At 36.6% G+C, this 16028-nt stretch overlaps 2 protein-coding genes across 9 annotated transcripts in view; both read right to left on the minus strand.

Annotated features, from left to right (window-relative positions):
- Nucleotides 1-5049, minus strand: LOC110453946 (transcription factor 7-like 2). Its single transcript, XM_021503207.1, has 6 exons — nt 4938-5049; nt 3559-3765; nt 2839-3016; nt 2231-2420; nt 1192-1264; nt 1-637 (listed from the first exon to the last, which is right to left on the minus strand). Exons 2-6 carry the CDS (start codon nt 3621-3623, stop codon nt 592-594), a joined length of 552 nt encoding a protein of 183 aa, XP_021358882.1. The 5' UTR covers nt 3624-3765; nt 4938-5049; the 3' UTR covers nt 1-591.
- Nucleotides 1-16028, minus strand: part of LOC110453906 (protein pangolin, isoforms A/H/I/S-like) — a 70309-nt gene that overhangs the window by 622 nt on the left and 53659 nt on the right. For 3 of the 8 annotated variants that reach the window (XM_021503139.1, XM_021503131.1, XM_021503157.1), the window contains one exon: nt 10923-15360. In XM_021503139.1, the coding sequence (XP_021358814.1) occupies nt 14934-15360 (427 nt within the window). In that variant the 3' untranslated portion in view covers nt 10923-14933. Of the gene's footprint in view, nt 1-10922; nt 15361-16028 lie in introns of those variants that run through there. The other 5 variants (XM_021503175.1, XM_021503167.1, XR_002463319.1 and 2 more) reach the window with 4 other exon arrangements.

Genomic DNA, 16028 nt, shown 5'->3' on the forward strand with positions numbered 1-16028 from the left:
ATACATGTTTTGACATCCTGTTTGTTGAGCCATACAATGGTCTCCTGAAGCATGGTTTGACACAAGAAGGTAATTCCACAACGGTTTTGCCGATTGCCAAGTATAGTGACATCAATAGTATGAGATCTCGGTATTATCCTGTACAATTGCATCTATAATTATGTTCTTATGTACAATAACACTATCTGATACATGGTCAATGAAAATGACTGAAGATTTGATCCCACCTATTGACTGCTAGGGGATAAGTATACTGCTTGCTCTGTGAGATGTAGGCACTGGTTCGACTGGGCTTGTACACATAGTGTGAAATTTAGGTCTCTGTTTAGGCTATACTTCCGCCTGTCGAGGGCTCCCTTACCACACCATTATCAACAGGCTTTAAAGTCAAGTCCAGGTCCTCGCCTTGGTTCCCGAGGTCTAAACAGGACGGCGACGAGTTTTGGCAGAAAGACTTTTTCATCATGGTGTAGAAAATGCATCATCACTTGTTACCAAACGTAACTGACTCCCATGGAGTTACTGTCATGTACAGAGTCTCCTGTGGTCACATCGTCACTCATGGGACCTTCCTCCCCGTCAGTTACGTATTCAACTCGATCGTCGAGCTTGTGTCTTAATACATTTCTGCTTTCTTCTGAAATAAACAGGCCAAAATATGCATTAGACAACATCTTTCTATAGGAACTACAAAATTCAACAACCTGAGCAACACAACATTGAAGTACATTGTCAAGACATTTAAAAGTTTTCAAGGTAAGGAAAGAGATTTATTTCAATGTTATATTTGCAATATTTTGGTATTTGTACATAATTACCAGTGGGAAAAAGAAGAAAAAAAAACTGCACACTGACACCAATGCAAATCCCCAATTCTGCAGGGGGTTCCCACATTAGTCACCTCCTACGATACATGCGGTGGGTAACAGCAGGTGTATTCTTTTCCTGATACCCCAAGGAACAACGTTCAATGATCTGATGATCACCCCAGCATGCCATGTGTATGTAACAACAATAATCCCCCAAGTGTGGCAATTCAAACGAATGTACATAAATGTGAGTTTTACAACCCAGCGATATTTGTCAGCTTACTGGTGTCTCATTTGAATGCTGTCTAGAAGAAACAGTGGCTATGAGGAGTGACACTTTTCTGCATTAGCCACGTCTCTGTGCATGGTGACTTGAACTTACCGACAAGGCTTACACCACTGTCCCTGCTGCTCCTGACCATAACGCGCTCGACACTTTTTTGCAATTCTACAATCTGTAAGCAGAATTTGTTTTCAGAAAATTTCGAAAAAAGTATTGAATTACGTACTATGATAAAGATTCAAAGGCATCAATGTTTTCATATTACAAAACAAGCGATCCCAGAGGGGTCTTGGCACCCAACATTGAGCTTGTTTGAGAAGTTTGAGAAAGAGCCCTTCTGTACTTTGTGAGCGATAAACAATTTCAACTGTCAAATCCAAGATGGCTGTCTGTCAACTATTTTGTTTATTCTATCAGTCTCAAAAGTAAACATGCACAATGTAGAGGAACCTAAATAAAAAAAATTAGGAAAGATCCATCCACAACTTCCTAAGAAACAGTTACAACAAACCTTCACTATCAAAATCTGTGAAATAGCGCTAACAAATTTTAACTCTCAAATTAAAGATGGCTGCCTGTCGACCATCTTGGTTTTCTGTTCAGTAAAAAAATAAATAATGCAAAAACCAAAAAAAGTATGGATGGATGCTGTGAGTACCAAAACATGACTCATCAAACATTTTGATGGCCATATAAAATCCAAATAGCCAAAACTTCTTTGTTTTCTAGGTTTGATGAATAAGAAACATTAACATAGCCAAATCATTTTCATTTCCAGGCTCAGTTAAAAGTTAACCATACCCTTTTCGCATATAACTTGTAAATGATGAGATAGTGAAATAAGCACACAGATCAAGCTGTACACCCCGAGCTGCTTATAGGTCCTCCACAGCTTTGTCAGTTGTTTATAGATGTTGTATTATTAGGATTTATGTCTGCCTGGCTCCAGTGTTTAGCCTTTCATGTGTGAATAATTAATGTGTGGCCTGTCTATATAGAGTGTGTTACAGGGCCATTCATAGACCGTTGATGTTAAGTGTTCTAGAATACCTCTAGATCTCCTAGACAGCAAATGGCCCCATGTCCTCACCATCAATACAGCGGTGCACTATCTAGGTGGGGACAAACTCCAACATACCTTGCTTCTGTGCAAGAGTGTTTCTCTTTTCCTTCTTTTCCCTCTTTTCCTTCTTTTCCTTCCTTTTTTTAGTGTGTGCAGCATAGTTATCCCTGGCACTCCAGCTGGGATACAGTTGTAAATGTAGTTCTTTTTCTTTCCTTGCCATTTCAAAATAATTTGTTTGTTCTGACCTTTTTAGTTCATGCCACTGAAATCAGGAAAGCTTAATGACTACAACATGAATCCTCTTAAATTTAAACACTACTAAAACATTTCATTTGCTGCTTTTTCAGAGTCTACACAAGTATCAGAATCAAGTTGTTATTTCTAGACTGGGAATCAGTCGCCATGTATATCACTTATTTTCCTATCTATGTATTGACTTTAGCAAGTCTACAAACTAGACCTGTTCAAGTCCATTAACAGGAAAATAATCAATGTCCATGACTTTGAATTCAGAATTCCACAATATTCGCAGCTCTAAGTATGCATGGATAATTCTATAAATAACCTGGTATGTAATAGACATGTTAACATGGTCAATATCTGCTGAAGTTTAAAGAAATTAGCAAATAAAATATCCTAAATATTTCAGCCGAGTTAGTTCCCTTCAATCACATGCTTACCTTTCTACCTAAAATTTGGTTTATTGTTGCAGATTCTTTTAATCTACATTCTGCTGCCACTTCGGCCCGTTGCTCCTTCATAAATAACATAAAGGCATTAAGAGGTTTCTTTATATGAGGTTTCTTCTTTTCTTGTTCTTCCCGCTGATTGTGGCCACTGCCCCCTTGGTCATTCATTCTGTAAGTAAAACGTAGGATTATTGGGGGTAGTGATGACCTTGGTTATCAGATCTACATATTTATCCCTGATTTTACCGCGATTTACATCAATTTTACAGCAAGAATTAACACTTTTGTTTATTACAAAACAGCAGTCGTTACAAGACTGTAAGGAAATAGGTCAACACAGATAAAACAGGGTTGGTAGACAATGTTAACTCCACATCTTTACACATTTACTAATAAAGGGACATCACTCCCTACAGTATATATATAACGGAGAGTAACATAGGGTAGATTCAATTTTTGTTGGTTTTGGTAACCTTATAAGCTATACACCTAATTTCTTATTAGCTACACACCTAATTTATGTACATGATTTTGATCTTCAGATCTAATTTTTGTGTACTATATATTCATACTTCCTTATTACCTAATTTTATGTATATTCACAAATCTAACTTTATATGGATAAAAAATGACACACTTTATATACTTAAATAAATCTATATCTATCCTTATAAGATACACATTGAACATAGAATGGAGAGACTGGCTTACCTATCTTGGCCGTGGGGCTGCTTTCCACGTTTTTTGGCTGGTGACATTAAAGTGGAGTGAGGCATGCCTGGGTTGGGAATGCCCGAGGGAACGAATAGGCCGAATAGGCCGGGATGGCTGAACTGTGATAATGCACTTTAGTTTAATAATGAAGGTGGGTATGCCCCGGAGAAGGCACCTGAGGAGATGGGGTACCCTTGTCTCTGCCTGGAACACAATTACAACAATCATTAAAGAAACGCAATACAATCCTTACAGCTCTGTGCGTTAGTGATACATATACAATTATTACAGTAGATTCATAATTATTACAGCATTATACTATATAGGCATACAGTTAACATGTATCAGTGTATTCGGTATTATAGGAGAAACTAGAGATTTTATAACCTTAACCCATTCACCACTGTAGACCATAATGAACTCATCCAGATCAATGCATGGGAGAGTTAAGGGTTGAAAGGGTTAAAGAAAGCCTGCAGGCACATGTATTTAAAAAAAATTACATTTGGTATCATCCTCTGAGGCTTTAGGAAAAAAGGTACAACTTGTACTTTACTTGGCATTATACTTTTTTGCAATAGCTAAAGCATAAGAGGGCACAGTGTTTTTTATACAATATGGACTATTTTCAAAAGAACTCTTTATTTGATGTCAATGTTTTCATTGGGGACAGATGCCAGAATAATTAATTTACCAATTAGTTCTGATAAGTTTAACTGAACGTATGAAGAAATTCATTTATTTCAAAAATATTCAACCTTTTTACATATTTGAGTTTAAATTACAAAGTCAGGCCCTCTTTTCATAATTACCAGCAGAGACGTATAATACGTCTCTGTTACCAGGTATTGATATTGTTTACTGCCAATATGTGGAATGAATATGAAACTTCCAAAAATTAACAAATGAAATATATTTGTTCTTTGAAAATCTAATTATCACTCTATTTAAAGGATCAATGGGTCTTTTAACTATAATTTATCATCAAAGACTGATAAAATAACCACAAAGTATAAATTATAAATAAATGAATTTTTTTTCAAATAGAAAAACCCACAAAAGACTGGCACATGTTATTATATTTCTCTCAGACATATTATGTACAACAAGCCTTTGTGCCCTGTAATTACCAGTTGTAACCAAATCAAACCCACTTTTAAATGTAATCTTTTGAGTAGTTCTTTTAGATGAACTCATCAGATATAACGAAGAGGTAGAAATACATGTAGTTTAGTAAATTCACTGGTTGAAAATGCTCAATACATGACGATATGCTATGCTGGTATGGGTCACAGTACGAAGATGCCAGTACAAAGGTAATTCATGCCTAAAATAAGCACATATACCAACATCGGTCTTAGACTAGGCCTACTTACAAAACGACAAGCTAATATGTAACTCTTGGACCAATGTAGGCACGCCAATGGTGTCAGCGCTCTAAGCTAGATAACTCTTGTACTTCCGGAATAGTTAGAAAACGCCATGACACTTTCGCCGGTACAGTTGTTACGGCAGTAGAGGATCATCGGCTATATCATATATCGAATCAGTCAATAAACAAAAGCTGATTACTGTACACAGAATATATTGATCATGGAAAGAAATTATTTGTTTGCACATGGTAACAAGTTGTTACCTATAACCTACAAAAAAATAACTACAATGCTGTAGATTTCATTCACAAGTGCTCGGGTTCTGGAATATATGATTTATTAGTATAAGGGGGTATTCCAGTACCCGAGCACCTGTGATTTCATTTGGTACATTGGCATTTTTAACAAATGTTCTCATTTAGTTTCGGAACTCATTTTCATGGTAGATCTATTATAATTTCTTTAAAGTATACAACTTGTATAGACTTATATGATAAAATTAGCTTGAAATACTTACTGTACTGTATATATATAAGTAGGTATTTCAAGCTAATTTTATCATATAAGTCTATACAAGCCCCTGAGATTAACGTAAGCATTCTGGTTCTGTCAGTAATCATTTCCTACGTATACAAAAACACCTGTATTACATCAACAACAGTTATAACATGTCATTCACCTACAGGCAATGACAATACAGTAACACTACATTTGATCCCGCTGCATCATCATTTTCCAGTCACACTAACCCACCAATGACACCATTTCATTGCTCGGCATCTTCAATATCTTGTGATTCTGATGTACAAACAGGTGTTTCTTCCATCAGTGAGAAGTCTCTCTGCGTTTTGAAAAAAAAGTAACTTGCAACTACCAATTTCAAATCCCCCCGCAACAATTTCAGCTAACTTCATATATTGGTCAAACAATGTGAATAGGAAAGAACATTTTATACAAACTATTTGCCATTATTTCAGTTATTTCATATTCAGCTGATTTTCATGAAAGTTTCAATTGTGGTCAAGTATGATACGTGTTTGGCAATGATGATGTATTTTACAGTGCTTAGTCGAGGTCAATATCTCAAAAACTGAGGCCATTACGACGTTTTAGCCTTTTGTCGTAAAGTATGAAGTGTTTTTATAGTGTAATACAGCAAGTATCATGGAACGCTTTAACATCAATCTTTGTTTCCCCAGAAACAATCAGAAATCATGTTAAACTCCAATAGCAGAAAATTCAATTAAGGATCCTCGTACTTCTACCAAAAACTGTAACTACACATTGGAACATGCTTTATCTGGCTTGACTATATAGCTTTGAAAATTATTTCTGAAAGGAAAACCATACCTTTCCAAACTTTTATGATAATATTAAAAGTGAAGTAAACAAAATATAATTAACAAAAGTGTTCTGAGTGTAAAAGCTGGTCTAGACCAGGACTGCAACCCTCGGCCACAGATTGATATACTGACTGTGCTGCAGTTATATCCAACATGAAATAAAAGGGAGGTTACTATATAGACAAAAACCACAGAGCAGAGAGACAACGATCCTAAATATTGTTGGTATAAGGTTATTTGTAAATGTTGAAGTGTTTGTGCTGCTGATGTAAATGTGATGGTTAAGTTAAAAATTGAAAATTTCCAATTGAGATCATTATGTTTAATGTATATATATATAATTATTTTTTCAGTGGTCAAGTGGTACTATGTATAACTCCTGTGACCAATAGACACATTCTACACAAACTCTATGCTCAGTAACTAAATCAGCTAACATATCTTTTACTATATTTGTGCTCTTCCCTAGTGCTGCACTGATCTCGGGCAGATTTATTAGTCTACTATTGGTGTACCTTTTGTGTATGGATATTAACGTGATTAACAGTGAAATCTACAACTTAATGCTAGTATGAAACGCCAGTATGAACCGAAGAATCCGAGCTGGATGAACGGGAATTGAGTTATGTCCCTTGGACCATTGTTGACCAAACCATTCTGACAACACTATTCTCATGAATTCTAATCGCCAAATGGTTTTTCAATATTATTAATTTGTTTTTTATTCATCGTAATTTTGATATAAAATTGCCTGTTTGATTTTTTTTATTTAGGAATTTCATAAAATATCCCCACGATACCCACCCCGGTACACTCGCTTGTCATTTCAATATTAAGTTTTAGTTTGAGGAACAGAAACAAAAAGAAAAGAAGTTCAATACTATGACTTTAATCATTTAAAATGTCATAAATATAGATGGAGGAATCAAATATCGAAATTTTAATTGTCATGTGCTTTTCAAAAGAATAGATACCAGCCAGTTTCAGTAGCATCTGAAGAATTTCAAATGTAATTGTTGTGTGTATTTTCAATGACTTGAACTGTCAGAAAGGAACAAGTTAGTGTTGTGTCCGATGTCTCAGTGATCACCTCACAATTGCTATTTATTGTACATTATCTACGTAATGAGAAATCTATTAAAGTCAAGTATTTGTTTTTCATTAGCTCACCTGCCTTGCGCAGTGTCCGTCGTCTTTCAACTTTTTCTTTAAAACGCTACTAGTCCTGAAGGGCTGAGTGAATTTCAACTAAATTTGGCCTGGAGTATCCTCAGTCAAAGGCATTCAATTTTGTTTAAACGAAGGTGTGCCCCCCCTAGGTATGACTTTCCTAGGGGCAGAGGGGCAGGGCCCATTAGGGAGAACATAGGGTAAAATGTTTAAAATCCTTCTCCTTCTATATGAATGGAGGAATTTGAACTAAATTTGGTGTAGAGCATTCTTCAGGAACTCAATTTTGTACCAATGGAGGGAATTGCCCCCTGGGGGCTAAGAGGCAGGCCCCTAATAGGGGCAATTTAGGTGATTCATTAGCTCACCTGGTCCAAAGGACTTTGAGCTTATGTCATGGCGCTGCGCTGCGTCCGTCGTCAACATTTCCAAGAGCAATCAATTTTGTATAAACGGTGGGTGTGGTCCCCCTGGGGGCAGATGAGCAAGGCCCAATAAGGGAATTAAAGGGTAAAACCTTTAAAGTCCTTCTTCTACCGTAGGGATAAAGGTATTTTATCCTTATTTAGTCAGGAGCATCATTGGGCATCTTTGGTCTATAACCTACCAAATGTACCTCGGGGTCGGAATAACATATGCCCCTTCTATGCCAATCTGATATATATAAAATCCTTCTGATGCATTCTTGCATTAAATGAAACAAAAAATACTGCTTTTGCACTTTGTTACTCGGTAAAGTTTAATTATTTCTGAAATGTGGTTAAAGAATAAAACATTGTACTACAGATGAAAGACGATATAGACTTCAAATATCCTTGAATATCTTTAAAACAAACTTAAATTGTATAGGAATTGCTTCCCATTGGCCATATTCATACCATAGGAAAAGAAATCGGTACTGCCTCCCTTTGGCCTAATAATAATATCATCGCAAATATTTTCATAAAAACCAGGCATATTTCATAAGGTTATTGTGTAGAAACCTCTGACCAATCTAAGAACAGAATATTCGTTAATTATGCAAATTTTTAGCTCAACTTCTAACTCGGCCTTAGTTTCATCAGATCCAGTCATATTTGGTGACGTTATTGTGCAAAAACTGTCCACCAATCAAAGCGCAATATGCTAATAGACTATGCATGTATTTTGATCAGCTTCAAACTTGGACTCAGTCTTTGTATATAGTACATGCAGAATTGACACTCCAAATAACATAAAAATAAAATGTCAAGACATGAACAAATATTTTAAAGTTTGATGAAAGTCGAACCTTTGGGAGTACAAATTACCACCTTAGCACCAGCTATTAAAATTACGGTCAGGGCCCAAAAGGGTAATTTGTCCATATTGCTTTAAGCGTCTTCTCTGAAACTAAGAGAAGGCCATCAACCACATTTGGTTGGAAGCAACCGTAGGTGGTGGGGATTAAAAATTGTACAAATGGAGCGGTTGAACCGCTAGGAGGCTGAGGTGGGGCCATAAAAGGGGTAATTTGACCATTTTGCTTTAGCGAATTCTTTGATGTAAAAATGGAGAGATTAACCCCCCACCCTCTTCCACCACACAGTTATATATTAAAATTGACCCTAGGGTCTGGCCCCATCCCTATAGACTTAGTTCTTGTTCTTGGGTTATAACTTTGAAATGGTTGAGATACCCACCCCATAATCATATATACCATTGCTTGGAATATGAGACGAACACAATCATGATATTATTATTGGCCCTTGGGTCTGGCCCCAACACTAAGGACATAATTCCTGTGCAATAACTTTAAAAACAGCTGTGATACCCACCACATAACCATGTATATACATCAATAGACAAACACAATTATAATATAAGAATTGACCCTTAGGTGTGGCCCCACCCCTATGGACTTAATTCTTGGGTCATATCTTAGAAATGGTAGAGATCCCCACCCTATCATTATATATACCATTGGCATTAGGAGACCAAACACAATCGTGATGTTAGTATTGATCCTTTGATCTGGCCCCACACCTAGGGACTTAGTTTCTGGGTTATCACCTTGAAAGGGATGAGATCCCCGCCCGATAACCATTATATACTGTTGCTTGATATTAAGAGTCGAACACAATAAGGATATTATTATTGACCCTTGGGTCTGCCCCAAACCCATAGTTATTTGTTCCATGCTGGGCATTTAATATCCAGTTGAGCGATACAGGCCCTCTGGGCCACTTGTTCTGTATTGTTAACATTGATTGATGATACCACAACAGCGTATGTTTACTTGTACACACCATGAATAATTATTTCTGGTTTCGTCAATACTCTAGAATAGTCTGTTGGATAAGGTGCAAGTTGAAAGTTTGACCCCTTGCATACTTTTAGCCCACCATCATGAGATGGTCATCCATTGTCTGTCCTTAGCACTATATTGTTCTCAAATTTCACATGAAGATTCCCCTAATTTTGGACTGACAAGAAAAACCAAAATGATCGATAGGCAGGCATCTTGAATATGAGGGCTAAAGATTGGTTGCACTGTTTTTCAGAAAGCACTAGAGGGATCTTTCTCAAATTTAAAAGGAAGGTTCCAAATGATCTCTTGATAGGCATAGCAAATTTTTCGACTGATTGGAAAAGCAACACGGCAGGTATGCATTTGAAAGTTTAAGTTTGTCAGTGCTGTTCTTCAGAAAGTACTAGAGGGATCTTTCTGAAATTTCACATGAAGGTTCCCCATGGTCTCCTGTTAGTTACACATATTAGAATTTTGAGATTGATTCAAAAACCATGATGGCTAACAGGCAGGCATCTTAAATTTTAAAAGTTAAAAGTTTTTTAGTGCTTTTTTTCCAGAAAGTTTTTAAGGGATCTTGCTCAAATGTCACATGAAGGGTCCCCATGATTCCTAGCTATGGTAACTTTAAGACTGATAGGAAAACCAGGATTGCCACCAGAAAGCCAGCTCAGATTTTGTTTTCCATATTTGATATGTTCCCCTTGTTAAAAATATCCCTGGCCCCAACATTGGTCATTGACAGCACTTCTAGTATTGCAAGAATTACAGCGTTTTCTTTTCAATTCTTATAAAATAACGTTTGTCATATTGCCAAATAACCCACGACATTATGAAGTTTAATTTAATGTTCAAGATTCCTGTTTAGGATTTCCAACAAACAGACTGTAGTACCTGTAAGGAAAAGGAAAGAGCAAAGAAGGTAAAAGATCATCTTTTGTAAATTTGATGAAAATTCTTTCATGTTGGGCACCAAGATCCTTCTAGGATATCTTGTTTTCCTTATATGTGTAATATGATGAGCATTCCTTTGTAATTGTTTGACCCTGCTAATTTCAGGGTTAAGGTACTTTGACATGCATTTGTCAGATTTATCATTATATCTGAATACTTAACAATGTAATTTTCTATACCTTCTCCACTTCTGTGTTGGCATTGGCAAAGACTCCAGGTGTTAATACTTTTGTAATCACAAACAAACAAGGCTAAGTTTCAACTTGAGGTTTATTACAGAAACAAGAATGCTGTAACACATAAATACACTGGTCAATTTGTAAAAAGACGTCTTGATTACCTTGACAACAAGAGTGACATAATTTAGCTGTGTACAGAGAGTAAGTCGGGCCGAGTGGCTGCTGGTCTAAAACAAAACAAGCACCATCAGCGGGCCACACCCACTGGAACCAAACTTAGGTGACAACATAGTGTCAACATGTTGCCACTAAAATAACGTTTTATACTTTACAAATCATGCATACAAATAAAACAGAACTACAGGTAAAAATGGCATTCAAAATAATCAGTTACCATGGTTACTTTGTCAACTATCAGTTGACAAAGTAAAAAAATCTTTGGAAAAGCAAAATTGAAAAATGATATTAAAGGAAACTAAAAAAAAAATTAGATATATAAAACAATAATTATATTCCTTTAATTGTTTCATAAAATTCAGTGTTTTTAAGCAAAATCAGCTGTACAACAGTAGTTGTGCCCAATTTTGACTACCAGTACCTGAAGATTTGGTGAATAAAACCACCCCATACAACCAATCGAAAACAACAACATCTCTCTTGGCAAATAAACATTTTGTAGTATTTTAAATGCATTTTGTAGATTTGCGACTTGTATCAGTAATCGCTAACAATTCCATTGGAGAACATTCAGTTATAAATGTAAGTCAGTAGGGGATTTTCAGATTCTTTTCTTTGGTATTATCCCATGTAAACAAATAGGAATATTTGTAATTATCTATAACCATCAATTACAAACATATTGCTTTCACTTGACACATTATCTTGACAATATATTATATGGCCCAGAATTCTAACCATTGACCCAAATCTTGTGTCATGATTACCAGTGAATGTGGTAAGTAGCACTATATTGCATTTAAGGAACACACTTAACAAAAGGAAATAAATTTCTGTGGAATAGTGCCAAAAATAAGGTGGCTGAAAAACACAACTGGACTGTGTCACTCTTTTGTCGGACTGATGAAGTTACCCCCCTTGGTTCTACCTGGACACAATGTTATATATTGAACGTTTGTTAATACACCTCAACATGTGGACCTATATTTCATTTAATGAAATAAACTGGTGAGATTTCCTTGTGAGTACCATTTAATGGACTAAGTAATGAAAAGCTATGCTTGTGTCTTGTTAATCATGTCAATTTGAAAATTCCTCTCGCACATACACCCACACATTCACACAATTGAACAAAGGCAGAAATTATTTTCCTTGTATATTGTATTATTTTCTTCATTTTATCACAATTATAAATATCATTAGACTATCTCTGACCTTGTGTAATAATCATTATATAGTAGTAAACTTCTATAGTTCTCTGAGCATTATACAAATTCCTCATATGTACAGGCAAACGTGCCACAATCCTCACACCCAACATGGAAATATAAAGTTGACATGAGCGGCTCCACACTCCTAGGGTGGACACAACACAGTACACATAATACACAACTACAACCAGAAACCAAGGACAGACACTATGATAACGACAGACTGTAGGAGATCATCTATTCATATACATGTATATGGATGTTGTTTGTTGGGAGTCTTGGGGCAACCTGTTATTTCTTCAAGGTTTAGAAAAAGGGGAAGGCTTTAGTAGTGTATTATCTTATTCAGAGACAAATGCATGTCTTTGGCTTTCGTCTTAAAAGTTCCTGTCACCAGAAATTAAATTTCTTCTTCATGTTTAAGAGATTTAAAAAGATATTTCTGTAATTATTTCCATGGGATAAGGTCACAAACAAAACGTAAGTTAGCTTCATATTTTCTTTGGATAAAATATTTATCTATTATAAAACTGCTGTTTTTGTCTCATTGAACACTTTCATGTGAACATAAAACCAGTCAGTACATGTGAGAATTTGCCATGAAGATTTACTTTTTACTAATTAATTCAACAAGATAGCCAAAAAGGTAGGAGAATCTGTCAAAAGTAACCGACTGTGTTTTTACTATAATGTGAGAAACATTTTGTAGGCACTGATTTAAGTTGTAGTTCTACACCCTATATGAAAGATAACTCTTACGTCCCAGCTTTCATCCTTTCCTGACACATACTTAGGTTTGATCATCATCATATATGTATACAAATAAATATCCATACATAACATCTTACTTTAATAATAAAAAAGAAATTTGCACCAATTAATGACAATGTTGTTATAAGCTAGATGCCCATACATAAAGACTCCAATGGTAAATGTTCTGGCAGTAATGTGGTATTGGACACTGATGAATGCGGACATGCTCGCTACTTCTACACGGAAACTTTCAATCTATTCGTACAACCAGACAGAGACTAGGGACATTTTAAACTCGGGTATTTAAATGAGATAGAAACAATTTTTGTCTAAAATTTTTTTTTTTACAATGTTCACTGAAACAGTAATAAAATATTCTTGCAAAAGAATTATCGAAAATCAAAAAAATCAAATAACTACAAGTTGTCGGTGAACTGTGATCAGTTGACATGTATCATAGTGTACAACTGATGGGAACAATACTTGGAAGCTGGTACACACACTCATATATATATAGACCTTCACGTTTGGTTGTACAATTTCAAAAAGGAATACGATTTATTTTGCACCTTTATAAAACATCCTAGATGATTCAGTCCCATACACACTGATCCACCCACACACGACTCGCACACCTCAATCGCACCCGACAGGTGTCACACGACTCGCACCCCTTAATCACACCCGACAGGAGTCACACGACTCGCACACCTTAATCACACCCGACAGGAGTCACACGACTCGCACACCTTAATCACACCTGACGGGTGTCACACGACTCGCCCACCTCAATCACACCTGACAGGCGTCACACGACTCGCACACCTCAATCGCACCCGACAGGTGTCACACGACCCGCACACCTCAATCACACCCGACAGGTGTCACACGACTCGCACACCTCAATCACACCTGACAGGTGCACACATTCCTGGTGCTTGTCACACTTATCCCAGAGATCAGCTCCATCACATCCTGACAGAGTGGTTTATTATCAAGGAAGGAAAGACGAGATAAAGATGAAATTACTACATATGGCTAGACATAGTGACAATATTATTGTGAAAACATCTACCACACATAATGACTGTCAATGAACACCACGACAACAGTGTAGGCGAGAGAAGGAGCCAGAGTTACATTTGTCTGCTGTCTAGGAGTGCACCTAACCTTCAGATTACATCGGAAAACAACTACACAGAGATAAAAGTCACTTCATATATTTTGTTTTAAAAAGACCAACCAATCACTGATATATTATGTATTTCAAAATTCTAAAATCACTAAAATTTGTATACCTATAAATACTTTAAAAAAACTTTTTCATATTGTAGACTTTTTAACAATATAATAACTGATTCATAAGTATATATTTGTAAATCTTAGAATTGTTTCACATACGCCTTTTATCGTAAGAAAAAAAGTAGTTCTCAACTTCCTGAAGGCTATCACCATAGCAACCACACGGCTAAAAGAGATGTCATGTGATTTCACAATCCTGGGAGGGGTAAAGTGTTTTGTAACCATGGCAACCATGATCACCGCACCATGAGCTCGACATACATGTTTTGACATCCTGTTTGTTGAGCCATACAATGGTCTCCTGAAGCGTGGTTCTGACACAAGAAGGTAATTCCACAACGGTACTGCCCGTTTTGCCGATTAGTGATACACCACTCCTGTAAAGTCTGCCCCTGCACAGCAGAGGCCTGAGAGGGTCCATCACGTAACGGCCCTCCTTCCTCCACGCACACCGCACAAATGTAACAACTCCGGGGGTAGAGGACTAATGAAGGGAATACAGTACCAAGTATAGTGACATCAATAGTATGAGATCTCGGTATTATGCTGTACACTTGCATCTATATGTTCTTATGTACAATAACACTAACTGATACATGGTCAATGAAAATGACTGAAGATTTGATCCCACCTATTGACTGCTAGGGGATAAGTATACTGCTCGCACTGTGAGATGTAGGCACTGGTTCGACTGGGCTTGTACACATAGTCAGTGTGACATTCAGGTCTCTGTTTAGGCTATACTGCCGACTGTCATTCAGGTCATGAGACCGGGGACACAGGGGCTCCCTAACCACACCATTATCAACAGGCTTTAAAGTCAAGTCCAGGTCCTCGCCTTGGTCCTCGAGGTCCAAACAGGACGGCGGCGAGTTTTGGCAGAAAGACTTTGATGGTGTAGAAAATGCATCATCACTTGTTACCGAAAGTAACGGACTCCCTACCATGGAGTCGCTGTCATGCACAGAGTCTCCTGTGGTCACGTCGTCACTCATGGGACCGTCTTCCCCGTCAGTTACGTATTCGACTCCATCGTCGAGCATGTATCTAATACATTTCTTCTTTCTTCTGAAATACAAAGGCCAAAATATGCATTAGACAATATTTCTCTATAGGAACTACAACATTCAACAACAAGAGCAACATAACATTGAAATACATCGTCACAGTATTTACAAGTTTTCAAGGTAAGGAAAGAGATTTATTTTAATGTTATATTTGCAATATTCTGGTATCTTTATATACAAAATTACCAGTGAAAAAAATATGAGCAACTTTTAAGGAAAGAAAACACTTTGAGACATGATTAATTTACAGACTGAACAAAGAAGAATTGAAACAGAAAAAAAGTGTTAACATCAAACACTAGTCTAAGATTTGTCAAAAAATATCTAAAAGCAGATCTAAAGCCAAAATCAAAGTAACTCAAAAGGAATCGTATGAAAAAGCTGTACAAGATGCAGTTAGCTATACAAGGATACTGTGTGTGTATATAGTAATATATAAGCAGTAGCCACTACCAGGGCAGGTCACTGCCGTATAAGCAATGTGTACCAAACTACCCCTGCACGAGTTACGCTAGGTCAGTATATAGCTGTTAGGTGTCAACTCAGGCAAGTCAGTCAACTCTCATGCATCACAATTCATTGTATATCTGTTTTGCTTGCTTCTGAGACAAAGTTTTAAAATGTTCCAACCAAAATGAAATAACAGAAGAGAAAAAACATCCCATGCTA

Source organism: Mizuhopecten yessoensis, unplaced genomic scaffold (assembly GCF_002113885.1).
Source record: "Mizuhopecten yessoensis strain PY_sf001 unplaced genomic scaffold, ASM211388v2 scaffold897, whole genome shotgun sequence".
In the NCBI taxonomy this organism is placed as follows: Eukaryota; Metazoa; Mollusca; class Bivalvia; order Pectinida; family Pectinidae; genus Mizuhopecten; species Mizuhopecten yessoensis.

Bases quoted from the DNA above. Each gene is read 5' to 3' on its own strand.
- LOC110453946 (XM_021503207.1), bottom strand. From the start codon at position 3,623: ATGCCTCACTCCACTTTAATGTCACCAGCCAAAAAACGTGGAAAGCAG. The intron at 3,017-3,558 runs GTAAGCCAGTCT...TTTTACTTACAG, and splicing joins CAGCCCCACGGCCAAGATAG to AATGAATGACCAAGGGGGCA. The intron at 1,265-2,230 runs GTATGTTGGAGT...TTCTGCTTACAG, and splicing joins CACTCTTGCACAGAAGCAAG to ATTGTAGAATTGCAAAAAAG.